Below are 18,614 nucleotides of genomic sequence, written 5' to 3'. Positions count from 1 at the left end.
CATCGTTGTTCCCAGGTTGCCAGCTTCTTCAGCCCCAAAGCTGGGATACAGGAGGCAGAAATAAAGCCAGGGCACTCACCACCACGGTGTTCCTTGGGGACAGGGGCCCCGCTCAGGCTGCCTTCTCTCCATCTTTTAAAGTCGTCTCATGTTTTTTTTATATATAATGTCCAGGGTTTTACTACTTATTGGAAGAATTAGAGTATTTTATTATTTTGGAAGTAGAAGGCTATGTCACATCTACTTTTGCAGTATAGTTTTTCCAATAGCAGGTTTATCTTCCTGATTATAATTTACTTACTACATTAGAAAATGAATTATTTTCTCAACACACACTTGATAAACATGGTAGGCATTCTGTATTTTTTAACATTAAATCAGATAATTAAGTTCATTTTGTTAGGTGGGCATTATTTGTAAAAAAAATAAAAATAGTTTTGAAAATGCACTACTTCATTCAAAGAAATATCTGGAGTTTTAGTGGATGTACAGCAATGATTTCTCTAGAGAATCATTTTATCAATCTATTTTATATGATATTTCTTCAAAAGAAAGAATAACTATAATTAATGAATGCCTACCACAAGCCAAAATAGATGTTTATTTGCTAACATGTTTTTTTTAACTAAAACAATTTTTTTATTGAAGTATCATTGATATACAATCTTATGTTGGTTTCAATTAAAAAAATTTTTTAATTTCTTTTAAGTTATGTAGTTGAAGATTCTGTATATGCCTTTTTTTCTTCCTTTTCCCACTATAACTCTCCTTCCAAAAGAGTTTAGTGCTTTTAATCTTTGACCAATACACTTCAAAAAATGTTGTACATATATAGTGTTATGTCATCTGGTAGGTTTTAGCATGGTGATAGTGTTCCTTTTTATTAATCTGTTGGAAAATAAAGTGTAGAGATGTGAGAAGTTAACTGGTTACAGTTTCTTGAAAAACAGCATTTAAAACCACACTCCTTAGCTTTATTTCAGTAATTGGAGTGATGTGTTGAACATGAATTTCAAGCTCAGCTGCTTTTTACTCGTATTGTAGCAGACAGTTCTTACAGATATTTCATATTTTAGCAAAGTCCACATCTTGTTTAGCAAGAGATGTGTTTCTTAGTAATCAAAATAATATTGAACATTACTGCATGTTGCTAAAAAGAATAAGTATTTTTAAATGTTGGTCTCCAGTTCTGTACCTTCTGTAGCATGACACCTTCAGGCTGTGAATGCACGACTTCCTGGTGTTTCTTCTCCTGTCTGACCAACAGGAAAATGAGTGTTAAAACTGCCCTTGCCTTGGACTTACCATGAAACTCTGGATGGTCACATGGGGGGTTTAATCTCAAATTAATGCCACCTGTGTGTCTGCCTCTCAGTTATATTTTCAATTTGTGGTCATTATTTTAAAATCTGTTTACATTGCCCAAACAGCAGATGCAGCTCTTTCACCACCTAGAATAACATTGAGTATCAGTAAGAAAAGAGAAGAATTTCTCCTCAGCCATATTGGGCACAAAAAGGCATGCACTTTACTTAAGACCTTCAGCTTTATTGATAATGAGAGAAATGTACAATTTCAAGCAATGGTGTGTTACTTTTCAATTCTTAAATTATAAGGAATTTAAGTAATGGTAATACCTGTGGTAAAAACAGTGTCTTGAGCTGAAAACTCCTATACCTTTTCAGTTCATACAAGCTGTAGGGAAAACAACTTGATAGTATGTGTAGGACTCATAACGTTGTCTATGCCCTTTAATCTGTTAATTCTTCTAGATAGAGATAGATATGGTTTGGAGATAATCTGAAATGTGGAGGAAGAGCTGTGTATGTGGTAACATGGAACAGTGCTTGTGATAGATTATTCAGCACATAGTTAAAGGTACTTAAACTATACCATGATTACTTCAACATACTGTAACAAAAGAAAATTATGACATTAATAGATTAAGAATTCTTAGAATGTGATAGAGTAGAATTTTTTATGTGTTAATATAAATGCAAAGAGCGCTACTAATTGTGTATTTATGTATGTGTATGTATGTGCATGCCACAGACACAGTACAGACAGAGGTCAGAGTGGTTTCTGTGGTGATTGTTATCTTTAGGAAGTGGAATGATGTTTTTTTTTTAACTAAGGTATCCTTAATATACAATCTTATGAAGATTTCACATGAGCAACATTGTGGTTTCAACATTCGCCCATATTATCAAGTCCCCCTGCCCCAACCCCATTGCAATCACTGTGTGATAGGTTATTTTTAATTTAACTGTATTTCTTTCATTTTCCAAATATTCCAGTTTGAATGGAGGAGCATTTGTTTGTTTTTTTTAATCTCTGTTTATTCATTATTTTTCTTCCTCTTTTTTTTTTAAACCAGAAGCATATACATGCACCTGAATAGCCTAGCAGTCAGGGCAGGGCAGTGCTTGCTCTGTCAGTCCCGAGGGCCTCACTAAGCTGCTACAGTAGAGTACTCGAGCTTCTTAAGAGGGACCCCAGACAATTTTGCTTAACTGGTCTTTTCAATGTTCTGTTCCTTTCCCAATAGTTTTATCTGGTTTTGATTCTTAACATGGATGGACACAGCTGTTGAGAAACTGGACTAATCAGAGGCCTAGGGAACTGAGGGTAGAGTAAGTGCATGAAATTTTGTTTAACAGACTTCCCACAATGAGGCTCTTTTAGAATCCCTCATAAGGGATGCAGAGGCAGTTTTGTCACTACAGAAGAGATTACAAATCATTTTTGTCAGTCACAGGTAAGATGGGCTTCCTTTGCCTCTCTGACACAGTGTGGCTCCTCTCTGTCCCCAGCTGGCCCTGAAGGACCCGGTGCACACAGTGTCACTGCAGCAGTTCATCTATGAGAAGCTCAAGGTACAGCAGGAGCTACTGGGAGAGCAGGGCTTCCAGTCCCTCATGGAAACGGTGGACACAGAGATTGTCACCCAGCTACAGGAGTTTCTGCAGGGATTCTGAGAACACATGCCATGTGGCTGCCTTCCCTTTCAGAAGCAGACCAAGGACCCAGCCTGCCATCTGTGTGTGAGAGCCTGCTGAGATGATGAAGAAATAAATCTCTGTGTATGAGTATAAAGAAGCAAAGACCACACATTTTTTTACTACAGAATTCAAATAAATGTAAATCCTGCATAACTAAAATCACAATCCTATTCCTGAAAAGAATTTAATTTTATATTTATGAGGGGCCCTGTGTTTACTAGAGATAGACTTTATGACAATAGCTGCTTAGTTTCCTGTTAAGAAACTGTTTGATAACCTTTTAATCGTGTGCTCTTAACACTTGAGAAGACGAAGGTTAATATCTGAGATGTTTTTCTGCAACCAAAATTAGTTCAATTTGGTTGCCGTATCCCTTTTTTAAGCTAACAAAACTGCAAGCTTGAAAAATGATGGAGATGCTCAGATGATGCAATTAAAGAAATTAGTGCCTAGAGCAAAGACATAAATAGTGATAGATACACATTACTGAGGTGCTCTCAGTACAAGGGAGTTGCTTTCATCTGACTTGGAAAACCTGCTTTATCAGATACATGCTTTTATTTTCATTCTAGTCATCTGATATGGGAATTAGTAAAGGGATTTTTTTCTCATTTTTCTTTCAGTAATTGCAGTTAGTATTTAAGAGCATATTGTAAGGCCTGCAGAAGTGAACCTGTGGTACTGCAGTATCAGGTGGAGACCTCTGGTCATGATTTGGTCCTTCTTCCTTTGTTACCCCCAAAAGGCCAGGAGCCCTGTGAGCACGGAGAACTAGGCAGCCCACAGACCCACTGTGCTGTGACAGTCTGTGACAGGCTGTTTGGCATTTTCCCGAGGAAGTCAGGTGCCTCTGTGCAGGGGTGCATCAGAGCCTCGATGATGCGGGGACCTTGGAGGACTCAGTAGCGATCCCCTGAGTACCAACACTGATGTGACAAGTCTTCCTTCCTTATTCCTCCAACATGCAGTACCAGAAAAGGGGGAAAAGGAGAATATAAGCCTTACTTTGTTTTACTTGCCATTTATTGTAAGGAACCTTTAAAGCATTTTTAAAGAAATGGAAAGCAAGGTTGGAAAATGTCTGATCTTTCTCTAGAAAGTTGGGTACAGTATATAATTGCAGTAAACCCACTGCCCCTTTGTGAGCTGTGGAACCTCAACTGTATGGAAATATTAGACTTTTTCAGTAAGAGAGAGAAAATATGGTCCAAATTAAATTTTCCAAAGATACCTCACCTTTGATTTGTCTGATTATTTGTCCTGCTCCACAAAAAGTGAGTTAATAAAAATTGCCCAGTGACTTAAAGGAAATGTTCCTGTCATACTCTGCTGTTAGCTGTGTCCTAGTAGATGGCAGTGTTGCACGGAGCAAATCCTAGTTGCCCTTTCAGTTTCTCTTTTCATTTACAAGACTTAAAGTTTCTTTAGTATGTTACTTCTTTATCATTATTACCCAGTCCTCAAGACTGATCTAAAAAGAATAATTTCTTTTGTTGACTTAATTACTTTCATTTGAGGCATTATTCCCATTGGTCTTATCAGCAATTCTCAAACATGTTCTAGTTTCTCAGTTATAGTAAAATACTCATCTTTCCAATTCCTGACATATTTCATTATAGTGTTATAGCAAATATTACTAAAATGGCTACCTTATTTAAAAAAGTAAAAAATTTATCTCAGGGCAAGAGTTGGGTTCACTTTTCTAAACTCAAAGGTTAATTTGTAAATAGTTTAGAAGAAAAAGTTCATGTTACTTCAAATTTTAAGTGTTAAAATAAGACATAAAATGTAATTATTGATTTACAGAATTTTGTTCATTAATTCAGTCTTATAGCAAACATACTAAGTTTTGGACAAAGAACTCAGACCTCTGGTTGAACTGAGGCCCCAGTACAAGATAATGATAATTTCTATTGCATACACATACTCCTGTTTATTTTATATTCCAGAGACTTCTTCCAACCCTTGACAAATGCCAACATGTGGCCAACAGTAACACTTTAAAGTTTTTATTTTCAAGAGTCTCTCCTCCCTCTTTCTCCTATTCTCGTATTAGAGAGGCCAGCCATATCATTACATGTTAAAATACTCAGGTTTATAGTTTCACTTGAAAACTTCACCTTAGATCTTTATTTTACCTGTTCTTTTATTCCTCTAGTATTTGTTGAGTTCCCATTTTGTGCCTTAGTGCTATGCTAAAATCTGGGCCTAGAGTGGGGTAACTCCTGAAGTTTTACAATTCAGTGGAAACACACACTTGCAACAAGATATGAGAAAATAGTGGTTCTAATGGAAGTGTATGTGCAGGAGCAGTGGGTGTGCAGGGGAAGGAGTTTGAGTACAAAAGGTGCCCTATAATTTGATACCCATTTAAAAACTGCTCTCAGTCATCATAGTTTGGTGAGGTTGTTTAAAAGTAAATGACATGCTGCTGGAACTGGGCAGCTCTCTATGATTCCAGACTCAGAGCTGTCTGGTTTTACTCTGACATACAAAAGTGAGAATTTGAAAATATTAGCAGTCTAGCCACACAACTAATTCCTAATTCCATGAATTTAAAACATAGGTCTCACCTAGTAAGGGTAGTGATCTTCTGTTCTACATCTAAAAAACTTATAAATACCAGATGAGTGGATGTTTAAAAGTTGTCTGTGAGCTGATTAAAGGAAGACAAGATGCATGTTCTGAATAATAAGAATACTTTTCCTCCCCAACTTTGGGAAAAAATGTTTAATCTACAGAAGCATTGAAAAAGTAACATAATGAACACCAGTATGCCCTTTGTCTGGATTCACCTAATTGTTTCATTTGCCACATTTATTCTTTTCATACATATATACACACATACATACATACAAAAATACATATATATATAGTATATATGTACTTTTGCTAAATCATGAAAGTAACTCACCCCCAAGTACTTCAGCATACCTCTAAGAATGATATTTCTTTACATACCTACTAATACCATTATATACCTAGGAAAATTAATATTAATGCAATAATATCTAATGAGCAGTTCTCAAATGCCTCAAAGATGTCTTTTATATGACACCCACTTGTTTTATGATCCAGAACCCATTGAATGTTTATACACTGCATTTGCCTGCTCAATTTTTAAATTTATAATGTCCTTTTCTCATGTCATTGGCTTTTCTTTGAAGAATCCAAGACAGTTGTCCGGTGTGCAGTGTTCTAATTGTTTCCTCATGACTGGATGCAGGCTCACATTTCTGGCAACAGGGTGCCGCTGCTGATGTTGTATACCTGCTGTGGTATACCTGCTGTGGTAACATGGCAGGAAGCACGCAGTGGCAGGCTGCCTCCCTGCTGATGGCGCCTGTGGGTCAGGTCATGATAGCCAGACCTCTCCATTAGAAGGATAAGTTTTCAAAGACCCTTATGATTGTAGACATTTCCAGTGGTGTTTCTGTTTTTTTTTTTTTTTACCTTAGATCGCTTAACCATTACTAACTCACCTTTGCATTTACAAAAAGTACTTCAGTTTTAACTTAGAAAGGTCATGTGACTGAGCTGTGGAAAAGGTATGTTGAACCTGGTGCTGGTTTCATCAACCTTTTTAATTTTGACAATCCATTATGGTTGTGGCACACCTCTTAGCCAAGATCATTTCTCTTTCCTTCTTTCTCTCATCACCCGCTCGAATTTCTAACAGGTATGCAGCTGTCTGTGAAAAACAATTCAACCTGCACGCTCACACCACTGAAAATGAAGAAATGAAGGCAGGCACTGCTTTCTTCAGCTTTCATTTCCCGAACACCACTTGGGTTTGTAACTCGGCCAAGAGGCAAATGTGCAGCAATATGTGTTTTGTTTACAGATACTTTATCACTTTTGGGTAGAGCTTAAAAGGCAGAATTGTGCGAGGCTTTAGTTTTTAGTTTTTAGTATGGTTTAGGATGAGAAGGTGCTATGTTATCAGCTGGCAAAGTGGGAAAAAGAAAAATCCTCTCCTTAAATGTGCAGCTTTGATCTTGGTATTACTATAGTATGACATCTGAAGCAGAAGAGTTACATTTTTTTCCCTTAAGAAGGAGCTGCATTCTGTCCCAAACACATCCACATTATATGATGTCCCATGAAGTGGTGCACACCAATCCATCTGGCTACTGTAGAGCTTGAACTTTTTCTTTAACCTCAGGCTATTGTGTGAAGTCAAAGTTTTAGAGCTCTTGGGGTGAATACCCTAATGCCCTGAAAAGGCCGTTGAACTCCTGGCCTGAGGGACTCCTTATTGTCTGAAGGACTTGGATAAAATTCAGAACTGAGACTCATTATATTTTCTCTTGAATTCTTTCTAACTATAACAAGGGGAGATCTCTGATTAGCCAAAGATCTTAGCAAGCAAGATTTGCTTCTTGTCCCAGCCAATGCCCACAGCCAGTTCATTTGGGCACGTTGGCATTTATTTAGCTGACTGTGTTTTGAACAACTGTCTAATCCAGGAAGGAATGTATCACTGTCTGGGCATCCAACCCTTTCTCGCTTCAAGTGAAACATTAATTTTCATGCCACTTTAATTTCTCAGTAGGGCAGAAATAGAATTCACATAACTGAACAGGTATGAGTTCCCTGAGGCCTAAAAGCATTTATATCTGTCTGCCACTGGGCCAGTGGTTTTAAAGTAGGAAATTGGCCTTATGACTAGAATTCTGCTTGTTGGGGATTTTTATTGCAAGGGGTTAAAGCGAAGAAGTCTAGAGATGAGACCATGAGTCCACTTGCAAGTGAGCTTTTTGTTTTTCTCAGTAGCTTTTACCTGAAGCAAGATCAGTATCTCATTCCAAAAGGTGCAGGTCATTTCCACAGTGCTCTCTAGGCTAGCCTCAAAGTTTTTGTATTTTCTTTTTAAATGAGCACTGCAACTTACACAGTAATCTAGAAGAGCAACAGTTTCTGATTGACAGGGCAGTTGTAGCCCATAAATGTGTACACTGAGCTCACAAGTGTATTGACAGCCAGCCAGGGAAGGAAAGTCTATTGACAGATCTGGAGTTAATCACAAACTGATTATGAGCTCTATTTAGGCAAGGAAGGCAGCTCGGTTTCTTTTTATTTTGGATTGGAAGGCACATTTCTTGTGCTGTTTCTGGTACTGAGATCAGTACTGTGAAATGGCCTTTTCCGTCCAGCCTGTATGTTCTTTACCCACAGCACAATGCATTGAGAAACAGTGAACCAGGTGAGCAAATCTAGTATTTTATTAGATTTACTGAATAAACCTGCCAAAGGCAGCTCACAGTGTGGAAATAAGGAAACACAGACTGACTAAAGTAATAGATTAGGGAATTAGTTATTTTTAAAGGCTCCTTATTCCTTTCAAAAGGTTCCTCCTTATAGATATCACTCCTTGAAGACATATTTAAAGGAAGAGGTAGGCTTCTTATTTTTTTATTTTATTATAATTTTTTTAGTCATGAAATTTCGGAGCAGGAAGGGAACCAGAGAGAAATGATCTATTCTAACCTTACCATTTCACAGATGAGGAAATGGGGCCCAGAAAGGGAAGGTCTACAGTCTTGGATCCCTGGTACTTTCTCCAATGCACTTTCAATTATATTTCTCTTTTAAAAGTGTTATTGGTTGCCTAGATCTACAATATACATTTTAAGTAAATCTAAATACACCTTCAAGTAACGCTAGTCTTCATTTGTAGTGTAGGTACTTTGTAACAGAGTATTCCCAATCCCTCTGTCCCATCCCTTATGATGTTGCACTCATTTCATCCAGATGCTTTAATAACCCAGTACATTATTACTATTATTTTAAAGTTACCTTTACATCAATTAATTTAAAAAATCAAAGATTTAATGTTTTTTTCTTTTCTTTAATTTTTCTTTTCTCCATTTGTCATCACTTTATGTAGTTCCAAATTTCTGACCTAAGTAATTTTCCTTTTAACATTTCTTTGCAGGACAGGTCTTCTGGTAATTAATTCCCTCACTTTTTGTTTGTGAATGTCTTTATTTACCCTTCACTTTTGAAGGATACTTTTTCTGGATATAGAATTCTAGGTTAGTAGTCTTTATTCTTTCAACACTTTAAATATTTCATTTCACTTGCATGGTTTCTAAAGAGAAGCCCACTATTTTTCTTATCCTTATTCCTCTATAAGTAAAATGGTTTTCCATCCCTCCTCTAACTTCTTCCAAGATCTTCTCTTTGTTTTTGTTTTTCTGCAGGTCATATATGATATACCCAGGAATTGTTTTTTGTTTTATTTTTGTTACAGTGTTTTTGATTTCTAATGTTTACCTTTGATTCTTAGGATTTCCATCTCTCTGCTTATATTACCCATCTGTTCTTGCATATTATCCACTTTTTCCATTATTAGAGTCCTTGACATTTTAATGATCTTTCAAATTCCCTGTCTTGATAATTCTAACATCTGTATCATATATAAGTCTCATTCTGATGCTTGCTTGAGATTTCTGATTTCTTTTTTGATCACGAATCTTGATCTGTGTGTTTCTCTTGCCTTTTTCCATGCCTTGTGATTTTTTGTCGAAAGGTGAACATCCCTCCTCTGGGCAATGAAACTAAGATAAACAGTTTTCTAGTGTGAGCATTTTTGCTAACCTGGCTAGGAGTTAGACTGTGTTTAATGTTTGTTGTGGCTATTGGTGACAGAGGTTTCAAATTCTTCTAGGGTCTTTGTTTTATTTCCCCTCTTTGAGCTTCCTTAAGTACTCCTTCCTCAGACAGAGCCTGCGTCTTGTAGCTCTTTCGGCTATCCACTGTTAATTCTGGAGCCCTGCTGGTGAGGTGCAAGTGTGAGGGGGAGCACTCTCCTAGTGGGCTTGAGTCACGTGTTTCTTCTTGGATAGCGTTCCCATCCCTCTCGTGTGAGGAAGGGAGATGTAGAAGGGGCTGGAATGAGGAATGGCCTTCTCCCATGGTTTTAGGAAAAGGCTCTAGTAAAGTCTTCCCCCTGGGGAGTAGGCCTCTGTTAAGAGAAAGCTCTGGGCATATTTTCACAAGCATTAATCTTCCCCTGCAGCCGCCAGAGCTATGGGGGAATCTCTCTGGTCTTCACCATGAAAAATTGGTGGGTTGCCTGGAGGTAGTGCTCACCAGAGCAGAAGAGCCCTAAGACCCTAAGACTCTGGTCCCTGCTAGTGATCCCACCAGTTTATGGCTAGCAGTTCTGTTCCAGGTAAGTAGATCTTGGCTGTCACTGGATTTGCCCTGCAAACTCAATTCTTTGATGAGTCTGAGAAAAATCATTGGTTTTCAGTTTGTACATTTTTTTCCTTTAAGGATTGGAGTGACTACTTCCAAGCTCTGTATTTTAGAGCCAGAGCAATTAGCCCAATGAGTTCTATATATGGCCTTCCATCATATAATTACTCTAAAGGATGAGTATTAGGCGAAGGAACATTCCTCAAAAGACTTAAGAATTTTGTTTCTGACGTAATTTAGAAATGGCAGCTGAAAAACTGATAAAACACAAGAAAAACCTTTTGAGCAAATTAACGTGGTCAGATGCTTTTTAATAACCTTTTCTCATTACAAAAGCAATGTATGTTCATGGTAAACATACAATTAGGTATGTGGAAGGAAATATAAATTGCCCATAATCTTACTCCTCAGAGGTAACAGTTGATATTTTGCTGCTTTTTCATTTTCTTCTCTGTGTATAGATAGAAACACATGCCACCAAAATTGGGATCATACTAGACTTTTTTGTTACTCTACTGCCCCTTTAATTCACTGAGTGTTATATTTAACCAGTTTCTCATGTCATTTAAATATTGTTTGAAAATATGTATTTAGTATCTACATTAAAAATTCATTACAACGTCATAATTTAACTGTTACCTGTTTGTGTTACTGTGGTGAACATCCTTGTTCACAAACTCTTGTGTACATCTCTTAAAATTTCCTTAAAATTACCAGAAGCAATCAGTGGGTGAAGAGTTATTCATATAATACTGAGAAGATACTGATATTCTTATGCGTTTGATACTGGACAGTTTTTTTGGAGGTAGGGAAGGTTTTCTTAGTAGAGGTGCATGAGGTGCTATCTGAAGGCATCCCACAGATTCAACTTCCTCTCATTGGCATTTACCACAGGGATGCTACTTATGACCCCACCTTTTGTAGTGTTTGCACAGAAAATTTTGTGACATTTGAGTACCATATTATGAAAAATAGACTACACTGGAAGGAATGTGACCTTTATAATCAGACCCAGACTCACTCTGCGTAAACCTCTGATTATCTGCCATTTACATAATTGAACTTAACTGAGCTTCTTCATTTTCTTCATTTGTAAAATGGAAACAGTCACTTCCTTTCCAGGTGGTTGTGAAAATTAAATGTTCATTCAACTTTCATTGAACAAATTAATTTGCTTGCCTGTGAATGACAGGCATTGTGCTGGGTGCTAAGGATACAATGATAAACAAAGGCACACAAGACTGTTTTGTTCTGTTTTGAGCTTTCCATTGACCAGGAAAGACGTCCACAAATAAGTGCTCAAATAAGTGTAAAAATGAAACGGTGGCCTTGAGCTCTGAGAGCATCTGATAGGCAGATCAGACCTCAGGGTTAGAGAAAACTAGGTGGCTCCATGGAGGTGATGATGGAGGGGATATGTGAAGAATGAGGAGGTGACTGGGTGTGGAGGGGAGGATGGTTAGTACTCTCATCAGAAGGAGCAACATGACAGAACAGCTCCATGGCACATAGAGAATCCCTGAGAGGCAGAGAGGGCTGGAGTGGGAAGAGTTGGGTAGCACTCATGGTCTCTGCCAATCATAGAGTCTTGTTGGCCAAGTTAAGTTTTAGGCATTATCCAAAGAACAACAGGAAGTGGAGGTGAGTGGAAGGGTAACAGGAACAGATTTGCATCTTAAAGTCAATCCTGAATGCAGTCAGAATGCATCATGGTGGGGAGGGTGGGCTGGGAGGGAGACAGCAGTGACTGTGGGCCAGCCTGCAGAAGCTATTAAATGTCTAGGACAGAGATGATGGTCGCTTGGATTAAAGTGGAGTTGAAATAAAGTTTTAGACTCAAGATGGAGCTGCTCCTGTCTGGAATGTCATGTCTTTGATAACTTTCTTGTCCCTGTAAATGTTCCACTTGACCAGAAATGCACTCTATCCACTCTGCTAATCCCCAGACACCAAAACAACTTGGGGCTTTATCCTTACTTCCTCTTATTTTCTCATGCTTGTTCTTTACTCTTTATCCTATGAAAGTTTCCTGCCTTTTGTGCCATTTTGAAGTCTCTGGACCCTCAGGAATGGAGAATGACTACTTCATGAACTTTAATGCTTCATGTTAAACAAAGTTTGTCTCCTAAATTTTCCTTAAAAGTCATTTTTAACAGTGGTAATAGTCAAAATGGAAAGAAATAAGTACTTTGAGAAATATTTAAGAGGTAGTACAAGTAGGAATCAAATTCAGAGTGTTTTGGCAAGATTTCTGTTGTATAGGTTAAGTAATATAATCAAAAATCATTCTCTGAAAGTACATCCTTGGTATTTAAGTCATATTCACATTATTGGGTCTCTTTTTATCCACCTTTTTCAGAAATACATCCATATGAGAAGTGTGAGTTACAACAGCATCCTTAAAGATGATACATCTGTGTGCTAAGGTTGCCGTAGCAAAGCACTGCAAACTAGGTAGCTTAAAACAACAGAAATTTATTCTCTCACAGTTATCTAGGCTAGAAGTCCAAAACGGAGGTCTTGTCAGGGTTCCTTCCAAAACCTGTGAGAATCATTCCTTGCCTCTCTCCCTTCTATTGTTTGCTGCATTCCTTAGCATTCTTTTGGATTGAAGATGTATTGCTCCAACCTCTGCCTCTGTTGTACATGGGCAGCTTCTCCCCAAGTGCATCTTTCGTTTTATGAAGACACCAGTCATCTTAACTAAGTACATCTGCAGTGACTTCATTTCCAAATAAGGCCGTATTCTGAGGTACTGGGGATTAGAACTTCAACAATTTTTTAAAAATTTATTTATTTGTTTGTTGATTTGTTTATTTCAATGTCATTAATGTATAATTACTTGAACATTATGGTCACTAGACTCCCCCTATTATCAAGTCCTCCCCACATACCCCATTACAGTCACTGTCCATCAGCGTAGTAAGATGCTATAGAGTCATTACTTGTCTTCTCTGTATATACTGCCTTTCCCATGTTCCCCCCAACCCCCACTACATTATGTGTGCTAATCGTAATGCCCCGTTTTCCCCCTTATCCCTCCCTCCCCACCCATCCTCCCCAGTCCCTTTCCCTTTGGTAACTGTTAGTCCATTCTTGGGTTCTGTGAATCTGCTGCTATTTTGTTCCTTCAGTTTTTGCTTTGTTCTTATGCTCCGCAGATGAATGAAATCATTTGATACTTGTCTTTCTCCACCTGGCTTATTTCGCTGAGCATAATACCCTCTAGCTCCATTCATGTTGTTGCAAAAAGTAGGATTTGTTTTCTGCTTATGGCTGAATAATATTTCATTGTGTATATGTACCACCTCTTCTTTATCCATTCATCTAATGATGGACACTTAGGTTGCTTCTGTTTCTTGGCTATTGTAAATAGTGCTGCGATAAACATAGGGGTACATATGTCTTTTTCAAACTGGGCTCCTGCATTCTTAGGGTAAATTCCTAGGAGTGGAATTCCTGGGTCAAATGGTATTTATATTTTGAGTTTTTTTTGAGGAACCTCCATACTGCTTTCCACAATGGTTGAACTAGTTTACATTCCCACCAGCAGTGTAGGAGGGTTCCCAACAATTCTTTTTTAAGGGTACACAGTTCAGCCCATAACAATGGGTTTAAAAGAATCCATGCTAAATATTTCTCTGTTCACATTGTCCTGATGAAAATGTATCTAACAGCTGTAATCCCCATTCTGTGGATAGAATTGCTACTCTAAAAGTAAAACCTAGTTCTAAATGCACTCATAAAGTGTGGGATGAGTTTTGCCTTGGTTTAAGGACTAAGTCTCTACAGACAGGAGCACCTGGCTACTGTGGTGGTGGGAGTCTGAGGGATTTGGTGAACAGGTTAAGGCTCATTTGCTAGTCTTGCTTCAAAATGATTTCTTGAAAGTGTAAGTAATTCATTGCCAAATCTTAGAGATATTCCTTGGCTTCCATCTTATTTTTTAGTTAAGTTAAATATCTACCAGGAAGCACAATCAGATACTCGTGCATTATTTACAAGGTGTTGCAGTTGCACAGAAGGGCTGCATTTTGCTGAGTGTTAGGAGAATGCAAAGTGAATTGCAATAAACAAAACTCGACTTTAGTTCAATTAAAAATGATAATGGATTCAGGCTGTCTACAGCTGCACCAAACTTACACTTCACTCTTTTTGGCCTCCAGGAAACACAACAATAACAGCAACATTCAATTTAGCTGAAGGAGTATTGGCTCTGAAATCAGATATGAATTTGATTCTAGACTCCAAATGTTGGTTTTTCCACCATGGTAGGCAAAGTAATGGCCTCCCCCAAAGATGTCTATACAATAATCTCTGGAAACTGTGAATATGTTACCTCACATGACAAAGGAACTTTGCAGATTTAATTAAGGTACAGACCTTGAGATGGGAGAATGTGCCGTATTGTTCAGATGGGCCCTATCTAATTACATGAGTCCTTAAAAACAGAGCTGCTTTCCCAGCTGTGGTTGGAGATGTAATGAAGGAAAAGGGGCTGGATATATTGTTGACTTTGAAGATGGACCATGGGCCAAGGAATGAGGGTGGCCTCTGGAAGCTCCAAAGAAAGAAAATAGATTCTGTCTTAGATTCTCCAAGGAATACAGCCCTGCCAATGCCTTGATATCAGGACTTTTGACCTCTAGAACTGACAGATAATAAAGTCATGTTTTAAGCCACTGAGTTTGTGGTCATTCGTAGAGCAGCAATGGGAAAACCAATGTACCCACTTACTAGCTATATGACTTTCTGAGTCTTGGTTTTCTCATTCATAAAAAATAATATAAAATGCTGATCTTGTGTAGTTTATGATTTACTGAGATGGCGTATGTACAATCCATTGTAATCACTTCATGACTTAGTATCCGGAGTCCAGTCCTGAAGAGACTGATTCTTTCCTCCCAGGTGCTAACCTCCAGTTTGGGCACAGCTGCCATTAGCTGAGTGGTTGCATCTAGTTCTGTGGTCCATTCCTCCTGTTCAAAGTGTGACATGTGGACCAGCAGCATCAGCCTCCCAGGGAGCTTGTTAGAATCACCAAACCTCAGACCTCATCTCTGATCCACTGAGTAGGATACTCAGAGAATCCTGTTTTTTACCCCCAGAATCTGTAATTTTTAACAAGATCCCTAGGTGATTCATATACACTTTAAAATTTGAGAGACACTAGACTTGTGGTTCTCTAATATCATAGACGCTAACAGAACATATACCTGGGCCTAGAATTCATGAGTGTGGGTGTGGATAAAATGAGAGTTCCTGTGGCCAGAATTCTCACCTGGTCCTGGTTGACTAGCTCACTGCACACCTATGGGCAATTTGATTCTATATATGAAAGAGCTCCACCCAGTGCTCTGCACGCGACACAGTGGCAGGGCTGCAAGGCTGCAGGAGAGCAGAGCAGAGGCTGGAGTGGTGGCAGGGCTGAGGACAGGCCCAGAGGATGGCTGTGTGGGACAACTGTGCAGAGAGGCCCAGAGGACAGCTGTGCAGGAAAGCCCAGGGTCTAGCTGTGCAGACATAGGGGCCCAGAGGCAGAGAGTAGCTTGCTACATACAGACTCGCTCTGAGTGAATGGGATTCTAGTGACTGACCTGCCACCTGGAAATAAAGTTGGGTATAACTCTTTCACCCCAAAGAGCATTCTGCTGTCATTTTCTTTGGTCACACTGAATCCATAACAAACTTGCCTGGGGCTGAAATCCATTGGCAAGACAGTGGGGCTCAACAACTGTATTTTTAATGTGCTTCCCAGTTATTTCTAATGCACAGAGGATTAAAAACACTAGAATAAACACTTAGAAATTCACTTTATGACATTCAAATCAGAATTGTGCAATTTTCAATTAATACCTTTTTATCTAAGGAAAACAGCTTTGCTATGTAAGTATTACTAAGTGCTACATTTAGAAAGGTACATGAAGGAATAAACATCAAGGAACAGCAGAGACACTTTCTCACTGGTTCTTCACTGTTGTGATTCCTATTCTGGTTTGTCATTTGTTCTTGATGAAACTTCTTCATGAGACACGGCCAGCTTTGCTTCACTAAGAAGCAGTTACTTCATGCATAGCGCGGTGCTGTGGAACATTGGCATTCAAAGCTCCTCTTTTCTCTTTAGCAGGAGAGATCTAATTGCTTATTACAATTTTCAGAAGACGAGTTTCTGGAAAGTCTTCCCTGCCCTAGAAGTACCACATCCCTTCCTCTACAGATAGAAGCATTAAGAGAGGGCTCAACGATTTTAATTAGGGCAGCCCACACACTTCCTCTGGGCCATGACCCAGAGTTGAATTCCAAGAATTAAAACTAACATGACTTCTCTCCAGCATGTGCAGAGCAGAAGATCCAGAGTCTGGGAGAGTGCTCAGATTCAGACTCTTAACAGGAACAAGAAGCCCAAACAGCTGGATAAGGGCTATAGACAGGAGCCAAAATCGAGAGCGAGTTGCTGAGCACATGCCAGGGCAGAAGGGCAGCAGGTTCGTGTTACAGCTCCTGGACAGTTGCCACAACCAGCTTTGAAGGAACCTGTGGCTCTTCTTTATTCTGCAGCAAGGACGTGAAACAGGTGCACTGGTCTGCCTTGAAGGGAAGGATGGAGATGAACACTATCCTCAAAGCTTCTGCTATGAAGAGCAGAGTGAACTGGGACCTAGGCCCAACCAAGAGGCGTCTAGGGAAAACTTTCTGTTAGAGACAGTGAGGGCTCGGCATTCCGAGAAGGGCCACTGGCAACCACACTCTCTCCAGGCTCTCTTAGCTGTAGAAATGGTCCCCTGAGGTCCCACCAAGCCCAGCTCATTGACTTAGTGCCTAACGGCTGTGCCCACAGGCAAGCATCTTCTCTAGGGTCTAGAAATACAGGCCTGGGCTGGCCATTCTAGGCTGTCCACCTCAGTGAACATAAAACCCTTTAACAAACTTTTGTTGTTGTTGTTGTTTATTTTTTTATTAAGGTATCATTGATACACACTCTTAGGAAGGTTTCACATGAAAAACATTGTGGTTACTACATTCACCCATATTATCAAGATCCCCCCCCATACCCCATTGCAGTCACTGTCCATCAGTGTAGTAAGATGCCACAGAGTCACTATTTGTCTTCTTTGTGCTACACTGTCTCTTCCCTGTGAACTGTCCACATACACCATGTGTACTAATCATAGTATCCCTCAATCCCCTTCTCCCTCCCTCCCCACCCACCCTCTCCCACCCCTCCCCTTTAGTAGCTGCTAGTCCCTTGGAGTCTGTGAGTCTGCTGACAAACTTTTTATTATCAGAAATTGCAATTTTCCATTGTTAGAAAAAAATAACAAGACATACCTCCTCCTACACTTCTTCAGAGCCCTGAAATAGGAATATGAAAGCTATTCTTTCATTAAGGTTTCCCTCTGCCACAATAAACCACTTAAAATGACATTAGGCAAACCCCAGATGGTGTAAAATAGGTATAATCTGGTTTTCCACAGATGCTGCAGGACACTTGACTGAATTTTATCCTCTGCTACCTGACTGGCTTAACACTAGTGCCTTAAGCTGGTGACTAGGTGTTGGGTATTTTTCTTACTCCTCTCTCTCCTTTTCCTTGTCCCTCCCTCCTGCTTTACTTTCCCCTGTCTTCTCATTCTCTCACACAGAGTCCCAAACCACTGGTGCCTAACACCATTAATTCATAGCAAATTATACCCCAGCACTCTGTAATTTCCAGTGTGATTCCAACATGCCATTCCAAAACATCAGACTCCCCAGCCGTGGGGGTTGTCTGTGGTGTAGAATCCAGGGAGAGAGAGCCTTGGGCCAGCTCTCCTGGGCTTCCAGAACCCTAGACACCTTCAGGGACAGTTGTGTGTTGGTGGATCCCAAGGGTCTGGTCTCCTCTGAAGTTGTATTTCTCCTTTTATACTAATATATTGGCACTTGACTTTCATTGGAAATCATATAAAAGAGTCTTAAGTTTGAACACCACTCACTGAATGGTCCTGTTCCTCAAAGAATACCTTTCTTCACTCCACCCATAATTATAACCTAGCAAATGGTAATGACAAAAATAATTATGGTGCTGGCACTATTTAAAATAAAAAATGTGAGTCAAATATGCCTGCAATATCCTCATAATATTTACTCTATTTTCTAGATATGAAAATAGGCTTAGAAAGGCCAGGTAGTCATCCCTGGGTCATATGTCAGGTCACTGGTGTTCCCTGGGCTGCCTGACATCAGGTTGTGCTCCTCATCACTTCACTGCATGGCCCCCTTGCCATCCATACACCATCTTCCTTCCCCACCTGGGACTCATAGCCACCAGGCCACTATCCCTCCTTCCCTCCCTCTGCCATGTATCCTTCCCAGACTCTGCCCTGCTCTGGCTTTCAACCAGCCTTCCCATGCATGCCCTGCCTC

At 39.4% G+C, this 18,614-nt stretch overlaps 1 protein-coding gene across 2 annotated transcripts in view; it reads left to right on the top strand.

Annotated features, from left to right (window-relative positions):
- IPO11 (importin 11) overlaps positions 1 to 18,614 on the top strand; it is a 298,239-nt gene that overhangs the window by 256,619 nt on the left and 23,006 nt on the right. Inside the window, exon 30 of one of the 2 annotated variants that reach the window (XM_036887801.2) lies at positions 2,814 to 4,232. The exons of the other annotated variant lie outside the window; for it this stretch is intronic. Within the exon in view, the coding sequence (XP_036743696.2) occupies positions 2,814 to 2,978 (165 nt within the window). The 3' untranslated portion in view covers positions 2,979 to 4,232. Of the gene's footprint in view, positions 1 to 2,813; positions 4,233 to 18,614 lie in introns of those variants that run through there. 2 annotated transcript variants of the gene reach the window in all.

The sequence above is a fragment of the Manis pentadactyla genome, chromosome 2 (assembly GCF_030020395.1).
Source record: "Manis pentadactyla isolate mManPen7 chromosome 2, mManPen7.hap1, whole genome shotgun sequence".
NCBI lineage: Eukaryota > Metazoa > Chordata > Mammalia > Pholidota > Manidae > Manis > Manis pentadactyla.
Note: the sequence above shows the minus strand (reverse complement) of the source record. Positions and strands in the feature narration are given on the sequence as shown.